The sequence below is a fragment of the Colobus angolensis genome, unplaced genomic scaffold (genome assembly GCF_000951035.1).
Source record: "Colobus angolensis palliatus isolate OR3802 unplaced genomic scaffold, Cang.pa_1.0 Scaffold57, whole genome shotgun sequence".
In the NCBI taxonomy this organism is placed as follows: Eukaryota; Metazoa; Chordata; class Mammalia; order Primates; family Cercopithecidae; genus Colobus; species Colobus angolensis.
The window spans coordinates 7,710,371-7,730,886 of NW_012119265.1; the positions used below are offsets into that span (position 1 = coordinate 7,710,371).

General features: G+C 40.8%; 1 protein-coding gene across 2 annotated transcripts in view; it reads left to right on the top strand.

Annotated features, from left to right (window-relative positions):
- The window catches only part of DAAM1 (dishevelled associated activator of morphogenesis 1), a 181,078-nt gene that overhangs the window by 61,101 nt on the left and 99,461 nt on the right, over nucleotides 1–20,516 (top strand). The window contains exon 2 of one of the 2 annotated variants that reach the window (XM_011961911.1): nucleotides 11,878–12,097. In XM_011961911.1, coding sequence (XP_011817301.1) covers nucleotides 11,915–12,097 — 183 coding nt within the window. In that variant the 5' untranslated portion in view covers nucleotides 11,878–11,914. The remainder of the gene's footprint in view (nucleotides 1–11,877; nucleotides 12,098–20,516) is intronic. The other variant, XM_011961910.1, reaches the window with a different exon arrangement.

Here is a 20,516-nt window from a genome sequence, read left to right on the forward strand (position 1 = left end):
AAGTTCTGTGTCAAGGTGTTATTTCTCTAAGTCTTTTTAATGTTGTGTCTTTGGAATGAAATTTTATAGGCTGACATACCAACTTAATGCCTTTACTTTAATCATCAGAGAAGATGTGTAGCAATACCTCCTGGAGCCACACAACACCTGAAACAGGACAGCATTAGAGGCAACTGTCCTCTCTATTGCCTTATTTCTATACTTCATCTTGCATACAGTTGAAGCGTTCATCATCTTTCCATATGCCTCTTTTGAACATCCATTATGTAAAATTTGTAAGTAGAATTTTTATGAAGGGCAGGGTGTTGCTTTTGAAGGGAGTTCCAGTTTTTATAATGTGATTCTGTCATTGTTTCTGGGTGGCTTCTCCTTGCTGCATCATCAGCAGGACGCATTAAGAAAAGCTGGAACCAAGGTGTGGTATAGTGCTGGCCATGATGCAAAGCTCAGCGTGCTGCCCCAAATGAGCCCCTCTGAGCAGCAGGCATTGTGAAGAGACTCAGGCTCTAATAAACAGCTTGCCACACTATGATTTTAAACTCAGGAATCACCATATACTTAGCTCTCTCTAAACATTTTTTACGTTTGTAAAGGCAAATTGTGGCAGTGTCCACATGTGTTCAGAATTATCTTTCTGAGGAAAAAGTGTGAAAGCCAGTGGCCCTGGGTGCTTATATCTTGAGGGTTTGCAGTAGATTTTCTATCTTGGTAATCAGTTCACAATCGCTTCTTGACCAGAGAAGATACCTTCAGACTTAGAAAGTAAAAGGATAAGTAGATGTGATCAGTGACTCAGGATATCAAGGGGAATCATATCAATATTGCAAATGTCAGTGTCCTTGCAATAACTAAATTGGGTATGCAAATGTGAGAGTTTTTGTACAATTGGTTGGATTGGAATATTAAACCTGCTGAATTCTTCAAAATATACAGGAAAGCTTTTTTTAAAAAAATGTCTTTTCCCATCCTGCTCCAGAAACCCTCAGAGAATTTCCCACAATTTGAAGATAAGCTGACCAACCTGCAGAGCCCTTGATTTAGTGATGACAACTGCCCTATAGAGATTAAACCAGTCTCATGCCAGGAATTTACTCTGCTGATACACACAGGAATGTCAGAGAAAGGAATCTGGTTAACATATTTCCACCAAACAGTAGTTAACAAATAAATTCTTGCCCCCAACTTTTTAATGTAGTTCCCACTTCCCTTTATAGTGTCCGCTCAAAAGCCATCAGACATTTCTTAAGTACTTTGGGGTGCTAGATAGTGTGAGGAGACAGAGCATCTCATTTAGCCTTTAGACTACGCCTGTGAACAGTTTCTGCCTGGGCTAAGAAGGAATCTTCCCCTTGGCATGAAACATGAATTGGCTTGTTTAATTAGTGGGTAAGAGCTACATGATCCATCCATTTTCTTTTTTTGCATGGGCTGCTTGGAAGCTCACACCGAAGTGTTGTGCTCTAGCTTTCCTACTCTTAGATTTTTTTCATGTACAGCCCCCTGGGTTTCTCCCACCTTGACTTTCTGTGTTTCATTCTGTGTTAAAATTTTGGTCTCAATTTGTTTTCATTGTAAACCATCGTAATTCACTTTCTTACAACAGAGGGGAGGCAAAAATATGTACAACTTTATTTTTACAGATGATAAAACTGAGTTTCAGAGGATGTAAGTCTCTTTCCTAAAGTCATTCCAAGAAAGAAATGGTGGAGCTGTTATTTGAACCTGTGTTGCAATTCTGTGGCTGCCCATGTGATATTGTGTCTATCAGTTTTTCCCTAACTGGAAAGCACAGGCATCTGCATGAGAAAGTTGGAGGTTTCTTAATTGTTACCAGAGAGTGAGGCTAATTTTAAGCAAGAATCTTTGTTCTTTGTGATGTTTCATTTTCTCCTGTTGCAATTGTATTAAAGTAATCTTGGCATAAAAGTAGAAGAACATAAAAAGAGGAAGGTGTAATTAGTGAGTTTTAAAATTTGCTTTCAGTCTAAACATGAACATATAAAGTCCCCTGGGCAAAATTTTATTTCTTTATTTTCAGTTCGGCAAACTGTCATTTACCAAGTATGCCAAGAGCCATTTTTCTCCACAGAAGCCTATGTAGAAATAAAAATTATACCTCCTTGGCAATAAAATGCCTCCATGATAAAATACAGTTACAATGTTTGAGAAGGAACAGCATCTGGTTTGGGGCTGTGAGGACTGGGAGCAGTACTCACTTCCCCAGGGGACCCTGTCTAGGCCTCACCAGGGAGAGGGACTTAGTGTGACTCTGAGCCCTCAGCCCAGAGTACCTCCAGTATCTTCTTTAATCCGTAGTAAACTTTGCTTCAAGTTATGGTAAACATAATTGTTGAAATTAAGTATATATATTTTCAACTTCGCATCTCAAAATTCGCCTGCATTATTTCAATTGTGAGGAAGTTAAAAAATGCCTAATAATATATTTCTTTTTTAAACAATGTCTTTTAACATTATTTGCATTTTCTATGTGGATGACACTAAAGGGTTGACTGCTTGTTTGGGAAGATCTGAAGCCTTAAATACCAAAAGTGTGGTCGTTGTGGTGGGGGGACATTTACAGAGGCAGCCACATTCACCTATATTTGTGAAGACTGACTTTAGGGATCATACACTTGGATCACAGAGGAGCAGTATGTGTAGAGTACAGGTGACTGCCGGTATCTTGCAACATACAAGTATTCTTTTCCATGACTGATGGCCTTACTCTCAGATTTTTGAAAGAGCTGTTGGTAATTCAGGAAAGTTGCATTCTTTTGTACATTTGTAAAGAACAAAACTTGGCCTCTTAGATCAGAGGGAGAGCTTTGATGTGACAAAGCTGGCAGTGGAGTTGTAATGTTTTATGTTTTTGTAGCCCCCACAATTTAAATTTGTCTTTGTACAGTATCTGAGTGGATCCCTTAGAGGCAGATTGGAACCCAGAGGGAGAAAATTATTTGCATTTCTTTTGACTTCAGCTTACAGTTGTTTATTGACTTAACTCACAGACTAGCAACAGGTCAGCAGGGCGAGGGCACAGCTCTCTGTGAGCTGTGATGTCTTCAGGGTGCTCCAAGGACACTTTGGATTTGGCTCCTCTCCCAGATGATCTAGACGAGATGTCTTGGCTTCCACACTCTGGTTTCTGTCACGTGAACAGCACAAACTTCCTAACTCGAGAACGTTGTTATATTGGCTTTAGGGATTTATACCCTAAACCCATGGTTATGGTATTACGTGACACAGAACAGTTGTTGCCAGCTTTTTAGGATCAAAACTTGGAGGTCCTCTTTTTTGCTGTTTACATGTGGGATTGGGCATAGTGTTTCTGGTTTTTCAAATATATTTTTACTATTTCCTTTAATAGTAAATAAAGGACTGGGTTTGGAGAAGGACTGTTAATTACATGCTGGTTGAGGCCTGGTCTGGCCTGAGGGTATGCACGGACTTCACCTGGGTGTCCTCCTCCCTTATCTAGGGAGAAAGTGGGGAAGGAAGTGGGCAGTTCTGGCTTCCACTCTGTGTCCCCTGCCTATGCTGAGGCAAAGAGAGCAGACAGAAGTAGAAAGTGTTTTCAGGGTGCTGATGGCTTTTTTGAACATTTGCATATTGGTTTCCCTGTCCATAGATGCTTTCATTGTTTTCTTCTTGCCTCAGAAAAGTTACTGGGTCTAGAGGATCAACTGCTGGATGAAGTTCCAGGAGCCACTCCAAGAAGTGCCCTATTAGAACATCCTTTTGGGACCAAGTGTATGGGCAGGGCTGTCCCTCCACTGACACACTGACTGAGAAACGCCCTTTCCGTTTCCTGATGGAGAGGATGTTGAAACCTGCGGGGAAAACACAATTCCCTTTCAGACGTTTCTCCTATAAGCTTTAGACTACATCTCGTGATTTTTTTTTTTTTTAAAGCTCCAAATAGTATTTGGCATCTGGTGTATTTGCAAAATGAAACCAGACATGAGGAATGTGAGAGAGGAGAGGGATGGCCAAGGAGAGAAGCAAAGCAATTTTTTTCCTTTCACATTTTTCTTGATAAGACAATTTGGGTTAACATTATTGTGTTGTTGCAACGCAAATTACACATCAGGGCCCTTTGGAAAATTGCAAAATGTGAGGTAAACTGCAGTTCTGAAAACATGGATGTGGCAACTAACGTGGAGGGTCCCCCAACCTTTCTCTTTAAAGTTGCTCTTATTGCATAACTCTGTTTTCTTGTCCTTCTTTTTATGGTTGTGACATGAATTCTATTGTTTCAGAAATTCCAGAGACCATTTATAGTACCAGAACAATGACTATATTTTAGTGTTGGCATTATAATTCTTAGGAAAACTCAATGTCAAATGCTGTCCATCTTGATTCATGTAATAGAAGTGGGGAAAAACAATTACCGTTCCCACTGCCCTTTGCAAGTGGATGTAAAAACTCTCACAACTTCTAACCAAGCTGGTGGCTCTCAGGACTCATTGTCCCTCCCTCCCTTCCTCCAGCATATCTTGACTGCCATTTCCCCTAAACCCCTCCGGCTAGAGGAAAACCTTGGCAATTGGATTCCTCAGTCTGGACAGTCATCTTATAAATGTGTGGCAGAAGTCCTGATGAACCAATTAAAATAGTCTGCGTATCAGAGAAAATCTGTTTTGTTATGACAACCTTAACATTTCACTCATGTATTAAATACTGACTGTGTCTTGCTTTGTGGAAAACAAACTACATATCACATATATTATGACTTGGCATTATCAAAGGAAAGTGTTGGGGAGGGTTTTCTTGTGGACTATAGGTTGTTTTCCAATGTTTTACCATCATAATTATCATCATCCACATTCCCTAAAATTTGGCCTCAGTTTTTGACTGTTGCTACATTGAGAGTCTTGCTTGTTTTGTTAAAGAGCGGTACAAATGACTCTGCCTTCTAGCTAGGCCACAGATGAATTGGATTTCTTCCTCTTTGCTAAGGAAAATGCACCTGCTCCAGAATCTTAAGAAGCTTTTCTAATTGTTTCCTTGTGCACAGCATAGCAATAGTCATCTGTAATGTTACAGATGGATTGCAGTTTGGATGTCCCAGAAGTGACTTTTTCCTCTGCAACAATGCCAGAAGTTGAGATTAGAAGATGTGCTCTGGTTCAGGGCCCAGCTGTCATGGTGGAATTAGTCCTCTTCCTCAGGCTGATCTGATTAAAAAGAGAGCGATGTGGAAACTGAGGTCCCTAGTTTCAGGAACTATGCATTTCCTCTTCATCGGACAGGAAAAGGACCAACTCCCCTCCCTGCTGTATGTCTGCACTAGTCTGTTATCTCCCCAAATGGCGTTTTGAGTTTTCTTAATCTGTGTCTCCAGTACCTAACACTCTGTGGGTGTATTGAGGAAGTTCAGATCATGATGGCTGAGTAAGTGAAGTTTTCTTGGGCAAAATGTTGACTGAATATAAGATATTGGGGAAATGTCTAAAAGATTTTATCAGTGAGTCTCTTTTCAATGGCACTTACTTGGGAATGAGTTGAAAAACCACGCACCAGCTAGTTTGGCCAGAAACTCCTCGCTCTTGGGAAGCTGGAAAGCTGCAAATATCCCAAGGATGGAATTCATTTATGAGACTTCTATCAGCGTGAGAAAGCTTGACAAGTGCCTAAGGAGAACTTGATGATCGAATTGGCTTCAAATGTCTTGGTGGGTTTGAAAACAGATCTGCAGACAACTATGGGAAGAACACCCAGTCACATTTCTCTGACATTCAGAGGTAAGACCATCTGTTCACTTAGGCATTTATACTTTTGCATTCAACAAACATTTGTTGAGAATATACTATGTGCCAGGAATTGACTAAAACTTAGTCCCTGCCTTCAGGATCTCATAGAGGGGGAAATGGACATTAAAAAAAAAAAGAAAAAGACACTCAAGTATGTATATCATGCTAGACGTGTAGAAAGAAATGTATAACTGTTCTGGGAAACTGAAGGCCTACAAAACAGCAGTATTTGAGCAGAATCTTGAATGGTGAGTGGAAGAGTCAGATAAGGAAGACACCCCAGGCTGAGGACACTGTAGACGTGTGGGCTAAGAAGTGCAACTATTGCCGAGGTGTGATGAGTGCATGCGCATGCCTTCATATGAGGCATGTTTAGGATATTGGGAGATGTGGGCTGGAAAATAAAGCTGGCAAGGGCCAGGGCAGAGACCGCCTTCCAGCACGTAGCTCCTCTGGTCTGGGCCCTGCCGTCTTCAGCCTCTTCCTTCCTAGCACCCCCACGATTCAGCATCCACCATGGCTCATTAGGCTTCAGCCACACTGGTCTTCCCTAGTGACTAAAATGTGCCGGCTCCCCACCCGCCCTGCTCTTCACACATAACCTCCTTTAACCTGGAATCCTCTTCCCCAGCACTTTGCAGGACTGGTCCCATCTTATCCATCAGGTCTCAACTTAAATGCCTATGGTCAGGAGAGGCCCTCCCTGATCATACTATCTGAAGGAGCTGCCCTCCCACCACTACCACCATTGCCCTTCACTTTCTTCTTTGCATCCCCTGTAACATGAGCCAACTTCAGGAATAACGTTTTAGTTTTCTTGATTTTTTTTTCCTGCCTTCCCCAAAGCACACAGGCATCTTTTCTCATTTTCATCCCTTTTCCCTTAGTGCCCAGCACAGTGTTTGGAATATTTGGCTCATAATTTTTACTTGATAAACATTTGACTTAATGATGAAATGGATGGATATGATGGGCTAGGGCAGCTGTTGTTACTTTTATGATGTATGGGCTTCTCTGCAGAAACATCTCTACCAGCAAATCAAGTGTGTAAGGGCATGGGCAGCATTCAGGGTATTGGGAGATGGGGGCTGGAAAATAAAGTTGTTAAGGGCCAGTGCAGAAACCTCTGTCCAGTGTGTGGCCCCTCAAACTTCTGTCTTCCTGATGGCCCACCTCCTTCCATCTTAAGTCTCACCTGTGAAATGGGGATGATGAAATTAAGTGATGGGTGCGAATATGCGTATTAAATCATATATACAGGGCAGTTGTTAGGATCACTCGTCAGTGAAGTGCTAGGGCAGTTAAGGTGGGCAGGTGCTTCTGAGGGGTCCAGTGGAATGATTCGTTTTGTTTCCTGTTTTGGTCTATATCCAAGACTAGGCTTGGAATAGTGGAGCTCCATATATGGGGAAAAAATGGATGCCTGTTAAAAATCTCCAACACATGCCATCATCTACAGTTTAGGGATGGGTTTAGGAAAGGACCTTGTATTTGGGGATCTGTGGAGGAGTCAGCATTAAAACTTGGCCGTTGGGTTTCACTGAGGCTTCCATATACAAATTACCATCAAAGGCAATATTTTGGTACTTATCGAAAGGATTTCAATTAGGTTCTTAAATATAGTAGACCCTGTGTCTTACTACTAGCCAAGAACTTCATATTCTTTTGTTTATAGAACTGTTGGGATTTTGTTTTTAAGACTTGAAAATGCTTTGGACTGATTTTTAGATCTTAACATTACCCCCTACTTTTCACCCCTCCTCAGTACAGCCAGAATGTAATATAACTTGGGGTTAAGTGAAACTTGAAACACTGTTGCTATGTTTGTTTATTCTGTAAATACTTTGATTGTACCCCTATGTGCAAAACACTAAATGACATGTGCCATGTCAGTTTTCCTCACGAGTTGATTCTTCAGTGAGGAAATAAAGACCCAGACCTCTATTTACAGTAACTGTTGGCTGTACATGATGGAGGTCACAAAATGCTAAGAGAGCCCAGACCATATCTAGTTAGGCAGATTAGCAAGACTGCCTGAAAGAGATGGCTGGAAATGAGCTTTGAAGTCTGAATGGGGGCCATAGGACCCTCCATGAGCTGGCCCTTGCCTATTTTAGCCTACTTTATTTTCTTGCCCTCATTTCCCAGTAGCCTGAACACTGCCTTCCTGCCCTGTCTTCCTGGGGAACACTTCCCCATCTCCCACAGTCATACAGACCTTGTTGGTAGTCCCAGAATGATCTCTCTTTAGTTTACCGAGGATAAGATATGTGACACTGGCCTGGCTTCCGAGTGGGATGTGGTCCCTGCTCTGAGGACACATACCAGAGACAAATATTAACAGTTATATTTTAATGAGATAGGTCATGACTCCCATGTCCTAATGTACATCAGCACTGCTGCTGCCTACCTGTGTTGGGTACAAGAATTGAGATTAAGTTGGGCGCAGTGGCTCACGCCTGTAATCCTAGCACTTTGGGAATCCAAGGCCGGTGGCTCACGAGGTCGGGAGATTGAGACTATCCTGGCTAACATGGTGAAACCCCATCTCTACTAAAAATACAAAAAATTATCTGGACGTGGCGACAGGCACCTGTAGTCCCAGCCACTCGGGAGGCTGAGGCAGGAGAATGGCGTGAACCCGGGAGACAGAGGTTACAGTGAGCCGAGATCACGACACTGTGCTCCAGTCTGGGCGACAGAGCAAGACTCTGTCTCAAAAAAAAAAAAAGAATTGAGATTAAGCATGTAAACTTTTATAGCAATTTGACATTGCTGAGGTCCTTCAGTTTATAACAGATTGGATGAAAACAACTAGTCCTTTACCACAGATAGTTTGAAAAGCTGGTATGTAGATTAACCTAACTTGGATATTTTTGATAGGAACATTTTTGCATGCTCATACTCATTTCCGCCTCTAATGTAAGCAGATAATCATATCAATGGGTTTTTAAAATCTCACTTTATTTATTGTGAAAGTAGTATGTCTTCAATATGCCAACTTAGGAAGTGCAGAAGAATCTTTTTGTTTGTTAAAACAAACAAGGTAATCTCTACATTTGTCACAGAACTAACTGCTGCCTGCATTTTATTTATTTTGTCCTTTTTGCCTGCTCATATATGTAAATTTTTTCTCACAAAAATGGGACACTGTATTGTTTATTCTTTACGTGTTTGCATGTCATTAAATATTCTTTTACAAAGGGCTGCTTGGTAGTCTGTTATCTAGTTGTACAATAATTTATTTACCTTTTCTGTATAGTCCTTCATTACAAGCACTTATCCTGTGCCCTTATTTGCTCTTATAGATAATGCTTTGGAAACTTCTGTGAAAACATTTTTGATAATGTCTCTGAATATTTCCTAAGCATACGTTTTCAGAAGTAGAAATACTAGGTCAAAATGTGTGACCACGTTAAGACTTTGATAAATTGCCCTTCGGAAATGTAGAACTGAATTTCAGCTATCAGCAGCAGTGGGTGTACTCTCAGGATTGGTACTTTTGGGGTGGGAGGATGTTGCTAGACAAAGGCAAGAGCGAGAAGGAATGAGTGATCTACTTGGGTGGAAGGTGAGAGGAGTGTAAGATGTTTACGGGGCATGGAAAATGCCTGTTGAGTAAAGTGTAGGATATTTTTGAGGAATTAGGAAAGACAAAAGTTGAGCTGAAATCCACTGAAAGCCAATTTAGAATGGTATTGGGGAGCCATTGGCAGATTTTCAGCAGGGAGGTGAGAGCCAGAGCTCTGCTCTGAGAAGGTGGTGATATATACAGCACAGTCTGTACCATACCACTCATTCCCTGTATCCTTCATGCTCCTTCCTACCTCATGCCTTTGCTTGTACTATTCCCTCTGCCTAAAGACCCTGTTTTCCATATTCTGTCAAAACTCCACTCATCCATCAGAGACCACTCCCAGATTCTTAGGTAATTCCTGCTCAGTTTACATGGTACTTACTGGCATATTACCTTTGTTATAACTATCTGGTGAACTACTGTCTCTCACTAGATTATGAGCTTCTAGTGAGTGACCTGTTTATTTCCATATGCTTAGGCGACTACTGTCATTCCTGCTACATAGTAGGTATTAATGCACATTTGCCAAAGGAATCCCAATTATGACATATGTCTCAGTGTGACCTTGCACAAGTACACCCTAGGCCACAAGACATATGCTTCAACAGAACAGGACGTTGGATGTTTGACTTAGTCTTTGTTTAAGAGCCACTTAGAGCATCGTTGTGGACTCTGTGATAGACACACTGCTTTTGTCCTTTCCCTCCCTCCCTGTCACAGAACCTCCCAGTTCCTAACGGTAGAGACCACCTTCACTTCAAGTCAGCTGAGGACTAGACTGTAGAAGTCTCTGGAAATTATAGTTGTTTATGAATGCTTTTACTTATTTACATAGTAGTATTAATTACAAAATCAAGAAATTGGCTACAGATTTTGGAGTTGGATTATCTGATTTGGAAGATGCCATAAGTCAATGGGTTGGAGTTTACTTTTAAAACTTAAGAACAAAAAAAGTTCAAAGAAGGCATCTATTTTCTCACTGTCCAGATTTGTTAAATGTTGACAAACTTGACCTTAGTCTTTCTTCTATGTGTATACTTCTATATTTAAGTGTATAAATAATGCATTCACAGCCTTGTTCTACCACCTTCCCTGACCAAGATACATTTCTCCTCCCCTGCCCCTCCATCTCTTGAAGGATCAATTCTCATCCTACCTTTTTTTTTCTTTCAACCTCATCTCTTTTTAAACATTGAAGACTTATAACAGTTATACATCTAAATGTGTCCAATATTCTTGAAAAAGCATGAAAAGAACATTCTTTTTCTTGCCTTTTTCTAATCTTAGTCTACTCTCAGAAGAGAGGAATTCGGGATTTGTTGTCTATCCTTTTGGACCATTTGGTGGAAATAAATGTATATGTATGGCTTTTTGTATGACGTTTTTAAAAAGACACAATGGCATCATGCTATGCCTATTGTTCTTCTTTGACGTGGTTTTTTTCAATAGACAGTATCAACTGGAAATCTTTCCAAGGCAATATATACAGTTGTAACTTAAAACATACCGTCTATCATCATTAAAAACATATTTTTGTGGTGAAAATTTGGATTCAAAAGAGTAAAAGTGAAAATAAGTAGTTCTCCAAACCTCTGTTTTTATTTTGAGGATTACTGCTATTAATATTTTCTTTCATATATTTATAAATACATATTCTTTAAATCACGTACTCCTATAGCATTTTCAACATTTTCCCATATCTACATACACAAATGCCTTGATTCTTTTAAATTAGTGCATAATATTCTATTAGATGAGTGAGTGTGTGTGTGTGTGTGTGTGTGTGTATGTGTGTGTATGTAATTTAACCATTTCCTTTCCTTATTGGTGAATTCATTTTGTCTTTTCAGTTTGAAAATCTCTGGCCCTTCTAGCTCAAGTCCTGGCTTTATTGTAAATTTAAATTAGTTAATACAATGAACATTATGGAGTGCCTTCTCTCTTCCTGGCATTGTGCAGGGCACTAGGCCCACAAAATACTTGATGCACAGCCTCTTCCCCTGACTTCAGTTACCACAGTCTAACAGGAAGACACACTCATAAAGAGCTTAGAATGTGATCATGCTGGAATGGATATATATGTCATAGCATATATGTTATTAATTCTATTTAGGGAAGAGACTTTTAAGTCAGTCTGGAATCAGACTTTAAAAGATAAGAAGGAGATCTCCTAGGGGGCAAGGAAGAGAAGGTCATTCTTTCAAGAAGAGTAACGAGAACAAGTTAGGTCGGCAGGAAAGGGAATGTGATGTACAAAGAACAGACAGTAGTAGCTCAGTGTAATTAGAGTGTATGTTGTCGGGAGAGTGGCTGGAGTTGTCCTGTTTGCTCAGCAGTTATTGCAGGAAACAGTCAACAAATGAATAGAAGGGTGTGTGTTCTCTGCCTAACTGGACTCTAAACCCACTCGGTGTTGTTCTTTCTGTGCCCTGCAGGGTGCACACAATGTCGCCGGCACACGGAGCTCTTTCTTGAGTTGGTCTGGCCTTTTAAAAACCATTTTGTCTGTTCCTGTACTCTTAACCAAGTCATATCCTCTTTTTGCAGAGTTTAGTCACATCAAGAAATAGAACAGAATTCAACCATGGCCCCAAGAAAGAGAGGTGGACGAGGTATTTCATTCATCTTTTGCTGTTTCCGAAATAATGATCACCCAGAAATCACGTATCGGCTGCGAAACGATAGCAACTTTGCGCTTCAGACCATGGAGCCAGCATTGCCCATGCCCCCTGTGGAGGAGCTGGATGTCATGTTCAGTGAACTGGTGGTGAGTCCTAGTTTTCTATCCTGGCATTGGTGGGGAGCCAGGGAAGGAGAAGAGGAGGGGATGTGAATGAGTTGGTTTGGTTTGACATGGAGTTTTCCTTTTCAGTGAAATGGCCCCTATTCATCTTTATGTCTGCACCCTCACGTCAGCACTAAACCTGTGGAGAAGGAAGAGTTAGAAGAGGGTAGTATTACCACATCCAAGTGCTTTGCTGGCGCTTTAAGTGGGTGGAGGGATTTAGACCTTCAGTTCTTCAAATATGTGGCAGTATTGCATCTTAAGTTGCCCTTCTTAATTTGTCTCCATCCCAATCCTTAGTCTATAGATGTATGCATATCCTTCATTTACTTCACGCCTATCGGGATTCCCTAATGTTCCCCTACCCCCACACCAAATATACAGTATTAATGTATTTTTTAAAAAATTAGTCATACTTCCCATCCTATTGTTGATCCTTTGGTAAAAGACATTATTACTTAAGTGCAGCATCATTATTTAGCCTAGGGATAGGATTAGAATAATAACTGTTGTGGGAATCTTTTTATAGATACTATCATATTTTAGAATCAAGTGTACTGAAATGAAGGATGTATCTAGTGCAGGACCCATTCATCAAGAGATGTATGTACATTCTCCAGCTTAGCTTTTCAAGCATCAGTTGATGTTTCTATTCTGTATTTCGGAAGATATTATGGCATAGTTTAAAGGGAGCTAGCATAGGAATTAGGAAGACTTCGGTTCAAATCACTGCTCTGACTTTATTTTCATAATTGTAAAAAATCATGTTATTTTTCTGATCCTGTTTTCTGAAGAAAAAAAAATCATCTTCTAGGTTTGATATAATGTTTCAGTGAGAACAGTATACACTGGGAGTGGCTCAGTGCCTGGCCTTTAAACTTGCTTAATAAATGTTACATGAATACTGTATCCTGCCTTGATCACCACTGGCATTTTGTAATGGAGTTAGTTCTTCTTTCTTTTTTTTCTTCAACTTTTATTTTAAGTTCTGGGGTACATGTGCAGGATGTGCAGGTTTGTTACACAGGTGAACATGTGCCATGGTGGTTTGCTGCACAGATCATCCATCCTATCACCTAGGTATTAAGCCCGCTATCCATTAGCTGTTCTTCCTGATACCCTCCCCACTCCGCCATCCCCCTGTCCCCTGCCACATGCCCCAGTGTGTGTTGTTTCCCCCCATGTGTCCAACTTTATGATCTTGAATATTTTCCATGTTTAAGGAATCGCTTCCTTCTCTGAATCTCCACTGCATGAATAATTCTGTTGCAGGTGTTAACAAGGAAGTTTGAAATAGAAAGCCAGAACCTGCCCCCCAAAGATCTGACAGTAGTAAAAGGAGATCCATTACGAAGAAGATATGATGGCACCAAAAGAATAATCACAAATTACCTGGGTGTGTAATATGTGTTGTGCGGTGTAGATCAAGGAGGTGAGGAAGGTGGTTAGGGAAGACTTTCTGGAGAAAGTGAACTGTCAGCAGGAATTGAAGGTGAGAAGAAAAGTTGGGGGGATTCATGTTAATGACTGTCTCAGTCATCTTAAACTAGGTTATGCTGTGATAGCAAAACCCCAGTGGTTACAACAGCAGAGGCTTATTGCTTGCTGTGCTGTGTGTCCACTGTGGGTCTGCTGTAGTTTTGCTCCTTCCTGTTTTCTGTCCAATACCCAGGCAGGGTAGAGGAGGAAAGGCAAACCTGGCAAAGCACTCATAGGCTCTGAGCTTATGCTTGGAAATAACAGATGTCACTTGTGCCCACATTTCATTGGCCAGTGCAGATCACATGGCCACATCTGAGTTTGCATGTGAGGAGGCATCATTCTTCTGTAGAGACTGGCACCACAAGTCATGTGGCCAAGTCTGAGGTCATGGGGCAGGCAGATGACACATAGTCCTCTTCTAGGGAGGGCAGTGAATCACCTACCAAGATAGCTATCAAGAAGGGCAATAATGATGCATTGACAGGCAGGGTTTTATTTCCCACTTAAAATGTTTTAAAACTGAAAGTCTCTGGTTCAAGTTGGTGTTTGGATTAAAAAAAGGAAAAAAAAAGTCAACCAAAGGACGTAGGTGTTGCTGATAGCTAACGACTGCCCTCAGTGGTAGTGGAGCTGGTAGGCAGAGCTGGCATCCTCAAAGCATTCCAGGTCTACAGTCCTTTCAGTCATATTCTGTCAGTCTCCCAAAATGAGAGCGAGGAGCCCATGTGGTGGCAGCTTCATGTACATCTTGAAGACAGCTCATTGTTCTGTATTCATAAGGGAGAAAATTCCACTGTCTGCCTTATTGATGTCTCTATTCTGTGTGAAAATTGCCTACAGCTGCTAGTTGTGAGAAAGCCAATGCCAAACCAGAACTTTAAGCTGAAACCATTGGAAAACAAATTATCTTGAGGTTTGTATCTGTCCTGGTGAGTGAAGGATGAATTTTTGTCTACTTTTGACTTCAGGGACTAAGACCACAAATCTATCCAATTGTCAGGGGTGGCCTGGCCAGGAGAGGTAGGCTCAAAGCTGTGGCAAGCCTCTGCCCCAGGTTCTCTTGAGTAGTAGCTGAAGCAGTTCTGCCTCTGGTCTGGTATAGCAGAGGGAGGCCACATGTGGTGGTGGACAGTGCCTGGACTCTGGAGTCAAACACTTTCCCCAAATGCCCGCTCTGTAGCCTAGGAAATCTTCCTTTAAGATGATTTCTGTTTGAATTTTAATTGTTTACTTACCTATAAAATGGAGATAGTACCATCTTGCTGATAGGGTTGGTGTAGAGGTGAAAGAAGATAACCTTTAAAAAGTCTGACACCTAATAGATGCTTTACACCCCACAGACTAATACTGCAAGAGGGATGAGAGATAATTCTAGTGTCTTTTAGACACAACACTCTAAGCAAATATTTCAGTTTTTCCTTTTCTTGAAAGTAAATCTGCCCTGGTGTGAGCGGGCCGATGTGGGTCTAACCTATCTGTTAGAAAGCATCTCATCACAGTTGGTTGTTGTAAGCTAGTTTCCTTTGCCTCATCTGATGAGTCACTCATTTGATGTTTTTAAAAGTGATACCAAGTAGATTTCTTTCAGAACTGCTTACTGAAACCATATCACCTCATTAATAAAGCAAGCCTCACTTGGAGGTCAGCTGTGTGAATCTTTGAAGAAGGTGGGCAGCGTGGAGCACCTTGTTCTCTAGTAGGCTCCCTGCAGTAGGCAGAGGAATCAGAATTAGTCCTACCTCAGGACTTAGCATTGTCTTCCTGGTCTCATCCTGCTTAACCTAACAAAACAAAACAGGTTTATTGAGAAATAATTCACCTATGTAAAGTGTGCAATTCAGTGGCTTTTAGCATATTAATAGAATTGTGCAACCATTGCCAAAATCACTTTTAGCAATCACCCTAGCATGTAACCTCGAAATCCATAAACCATCACTCCTCATTCATGCCTAATCCCAACATCCCCTAACACATTAATCTTCTTTGTGTCTCTGAGAATTTGCCCACTCTGGATAGATCATATAAATGGAATTTTACAATATGTGGTCCTCTGTGACTTGCTTCTTTGACTTCACGTAGTGTTTTCAAGATTCACCTTATAGCATGTACCAGTACCTCATTCCTTTTTCTTGCCTAATAACATTCCATTATGTGGCTATACCACTTTTTTTTTTTTTTTGAGACAGAGTCTCATTCTGTTACCCAGGCTGGAGTGCGGTGGTGCAATCTCAGCTCACTGCAACCTCCACTTCCTGGGTTCAAGCAATTCTTTTGCATCAGCCTCCTGAGTAGCTGGGATTACAAGCATGCACCACTGTGCCCAGCTATTTTTGCATTTTTTTTAGGAGATGAGGTTTCATCATGTTGGTCAGGCTGGTCTCGAACTCCTGACCTCATGATCCACCTGCCTCAGCCTCCCACAGTGCTGGGATGACTGGTGTGAGCCACTGCACCTGGCCCCTACCACATTTTTTATATCCATTCATCATTGATGGACATTTGGGCTGTTGCCAGTTTTTGGCCCTTGTGAGTAAAGCTACTATAAATATCCATATGTAAGTTTTTGCATAGATAACATGCTTTAATTCTTGTGAGTATATATGTAGGAGCGAGATTAACTGGGTCGTATGGTAACACTGTGTTGAACTTTTGAGAAACTTTCAGACTGTTTCAAAGGGACTGCACCATTTTACATCTCCACCAGCAATGTATGCGGGTTCCAGTTTCTCCAGATCTTTGCCAACACTTGTTCTTATTCACCCCCTACCAACTGATAAGCCAACTGCTTTTAAAGCTGTTCTGCAGCTCCTAAAGAACTGAGGACAAAATAACTCGGGAATTGTGTGTGTGTGAGTTGTCAAATAGAATTAAAGTCTCCCTGCTAACAGTTTTTAAGTTATTTGGGATATTTACAAATAAAACTAAGAGTCTGTTTAATCTCTGCTAACCATACAATTTATACCTTTTGAGAATCAATTCTTTTTTACTTTTTCCTCTCACTCTCACGTCTACCTCCTCCCCTCTCCCAGTCCTCCTCTTTGCTCTCTGCCTCAGTCAAAATAAAGAAATATAACCAATAGGAGGTTTAACACTCACCTATTAAAATAAGATTCAGTGATATTCTTTTCTACAGATTTTTAAAGGTCTTAAATTATCTCAAGCAACCTATCCGAAGAGTCGTAAGCATGACAACTCTATAAATCATCCTTATTCAAGTAACTTTTTTCATCTCAACATTAGCAATAGACGATTTACCTTGGAATGAACAGAAGAATGAGTCATTAGTCAACTGATGGTTTATTTTGATGTGTGCATATTAAGAGCCTGTCTCTGCCAATCCTGAGGTAACTGGTGAGCAAAAGACACATGGTCCTATCCTTGATAATGTTGTAGAGCTGAAGGTCTAGCAGAAGAGAAAGGCAACTAAATGTGCAATCTTTTTCAAAGTGATCAAGTGCTATGGGAGTGCTGCTCAAGCAGTACATTTTATCTGGGAGGAAGCTTATTCCTTTGCTGGGGAAGGAGGGTGCTGTTCACTCACCCCTACCCCCATGATTACCTAACCCAGTGTGAAGGGTCTTGGAAGGCTTCCTGGGGAAAGTGACTTAATGTGAGGCATGAAAAACAAGAAGGAATCATTCAGGCACAGGCACAGAGGAAAGAAAAGAGTGTTACAGACAGTGAGAACAGCATGTGTAAGTGCTAGAGAGTGAGAGAAGGCATGGAAGGCTCAGGTAACTGAAAGAAGTTCAGTTTAGATGACACATAAAAAACAGGAAGCTACAGGGTTTGGAGATTCTGAGAGACAAGCCTGGGAAAGGTGTGTTGGGGATGATTATATTGTTAACTTAAACATACATATCAAATTCTTCCTTGAACCAGAGAAAAGTGCCTCTGTTTGCTTACAGATTTTTTCAGTGAACCAAATATAATGAGGTACATCAAAATATTTTGCTGTCTGGTTAAATTTACAAAAATAACCATGGTTCTGTTCGGTATTTGTGAGGTGTTGGTAAGTTTAATGATAGGTGTCATGTATCCCTGGGTAGATTCTTATCTTAATTCATTTTATGTTGCTGTAAAGAGAATACCTGAGGCTGGGTAATTTATAAAGGAAAAAAATTATGACTATGGTTCTCATGGTTGGAAGGCTCAAGATTGAGCATCTGCATCTGGTGAGGGCCTCAGCCTGTTTCCACTTATGGTGGAGGCGAAGAAGAGCCTGCATGTGCAGATATCAGGTGGCCAGAGAAGCAATGGGGGTGGGGTGGCAGGTGCTAGATTCCTTTTAACAACCAGCTCTCCAGGGAACTAATGGAACTAGAACTCAGTAACCCTGAGGGAGGAAATTGATCTATTCTTGAGGAATCTTCTCCCATGACCCAAACGCTTCCCATTAGGCCCCACTTCCAACATTGGGGATCAGATTGCAATATGAGATTTGGAGGGGAACAAACATCCAAACCATAGCAATTCTGAATATGTTTTCCTTTGAGCTCAATAGTTGACATGAAGTGCCTCTTTGTTACAACACGCACCTCCTTTGGCTACTTTAATTTTGAAGTAGAAAAGGACAAAGAGAATTACCAGGAGTCCCCCTGCAATAGACTTCTGCATACCCCAAGAATAAGGGTTTCCTACAGAATATTTCATAGCAACAGTGGTATTGGAATTGGGGTGTCTTTCTCACAGTTTGTTTCTATGACCCTCAGCTTTTTTAATGGGTGAAACATGCAAAATGTCTAACTGCTTTTCCTGTGTGAGATTTTAGGTGAGAAATCCAGGTTTAAAACAAGTCTGGTTATTATTCTTGAAGTGTATTGTAGTCAGTCTCACCTCTTACAACACACATATTTGGAATCCATTTTATAGTTTTAGAGGAGAGCTTTCATTTCTAATACACTACATCACTGTAAATTTATGGCTAGTTGGAAATAATATGCAGTATGAACCCAAGTTTTTCTAAGCCTGAAATGTTTCCAATTCCATTTTATACTATTTTCTGGTTAATCTGCCTTCTTTCAAATCCAATTCTTAGACTTCCATTTATTAGGCCAGTGGGTCTGATGTTTGAGGATAATAGAGTGCTGTGCCTTCCAGGAAATGTAAAATATTTTAAACTTGTTGTGAAATTCATCACTGGTCACAAAAGCACCATTTATACTACCAAGAAAATTTAAAAGGAAAACTAAAACCCCAATGAGAAGGTAGTGATGGTGGATACTGTAGGATGATGATAAGATGTGTTCCATCAAAATATAATCATAAATATAGGCCTATGTTATTAAGTACTGAGGACATTCTCAGGATTAGTCATCAGCATAGAATTTGAGAAATGAAGATAGTAGAAATGAAAGAGTTTAGATGATATTATCAGATTTAGATAAATTCACAGTCAAGGTAAGTTGTGCCAAATGAATTCACTTGAGAGCCTACATCAGTAATCTTTTCATTTTTCATATATTCTGAAGTCACTTTGGTATGAAAGGAGCTACAGGAACCCAAGTTAGTCCTAAGGATTTACCAAGGTACACATTTTATTCTTCTACCAGCCTTGTGAATTGTTACTCCTTTTCTCAGGCTGTCAGCATAATTTCTGTTATGACTGAGGCTTATTTTAAGCTCTCTTAAATAATAAAGTACTTCTCTTGTTACCAAAATCAATGAAAATTTCAACATTTTTTTTCTTTTTATTTTTAAAACTTGCCTTATATGTGAAGACCATGACTAACAATAGAAAGTAACCTACAGGAGCTATTCAGTTCCCAGTCCCCAAGAAAGATGAAAAAATTGCATAGTAGGAACATTCCATTTTAAACTGATAGAAGGAAAAAAAACTGGTTGTAAAGAGTCGTAGTTTTAATCTATTGTTTATTAGAGTGTAAAGGATTGCTCTGTAATTACGCAGAGAAAATCGGACCATATAAGACTTCAGGCCGGGCGCGGTGGCTCAAGCCTGTAATCCCAGCACTTTGGGAGGCCGAGACGGGCGGATCACGAGGTCAGGAGATTGAGACCATCCTGGCTAACACGGTGAAACCCCGTCTATACTAAAAATACAAAAACTAGCCGGGCGAGGTGGCGGGCGCCTGTAGTCCCAGCTACTCGGGAGGCTGAGGCAGGAGAATGGCGTAAACCCGGGAGGCGGAGCTTGCAGTGAGCTGAGATCAGGCCACTGCACTCCAGTCGGGTCGACAGAGCGAGACTCCGCCTCAAAAAAAAAAAAAAAAAAAGACTTCAAAGATACATGTCTACAATAGTGTCAAAGTATTCAGTTATCTGGAAGCCAAAATTCAGAATCTAATGAGGGAATTGATATTAAAATTGTTCTGTTTCCATGAGATTAAAAGTTGGTTTTATTTGACAAACCTATAAAGCTTAAAAAGAGAAAATTTTTGTTTAGCTAAAGGAAATAATCAGTTGACAGAGAATTAAAATATATTGGCCGGGTGCAGTGACTGGCGGTGCACAGTGGCTTACACCTGTAATCCCAGCACTTTGGGAGACTGAGGCAGGCAGATCACTTGAGGCCAGGAGTTCGAGACCAGCTTGGCCAACATGGTGAAACCCCATCTTTACTATTAATAAAATTAGCCAGACATGGTGGCGCATGCTTGCAACCCCAGCTACTCAGGAGGCTGAGACACAAGAATTGCTTGAACCTTGGGAGTCGGAGGTTGCAGTGATCCGAGATTGGGCCACTGCACTCCAGCCTGGGCAGCAGAGCAAGACTGCCTCAAAAAAAAATATATATATATATGTATAGACACACACACATATATATGTATGTATATATGTATATGTGTGTGTATATATATGTATGTACATATGTAGGAGAGGGAGAGGGAGGGAGGGAGAGAGATCTTCCTTTGATAGTGGGGCATTTCTTGGTGACTTTGGTGCCATAAGAAAATGCTCA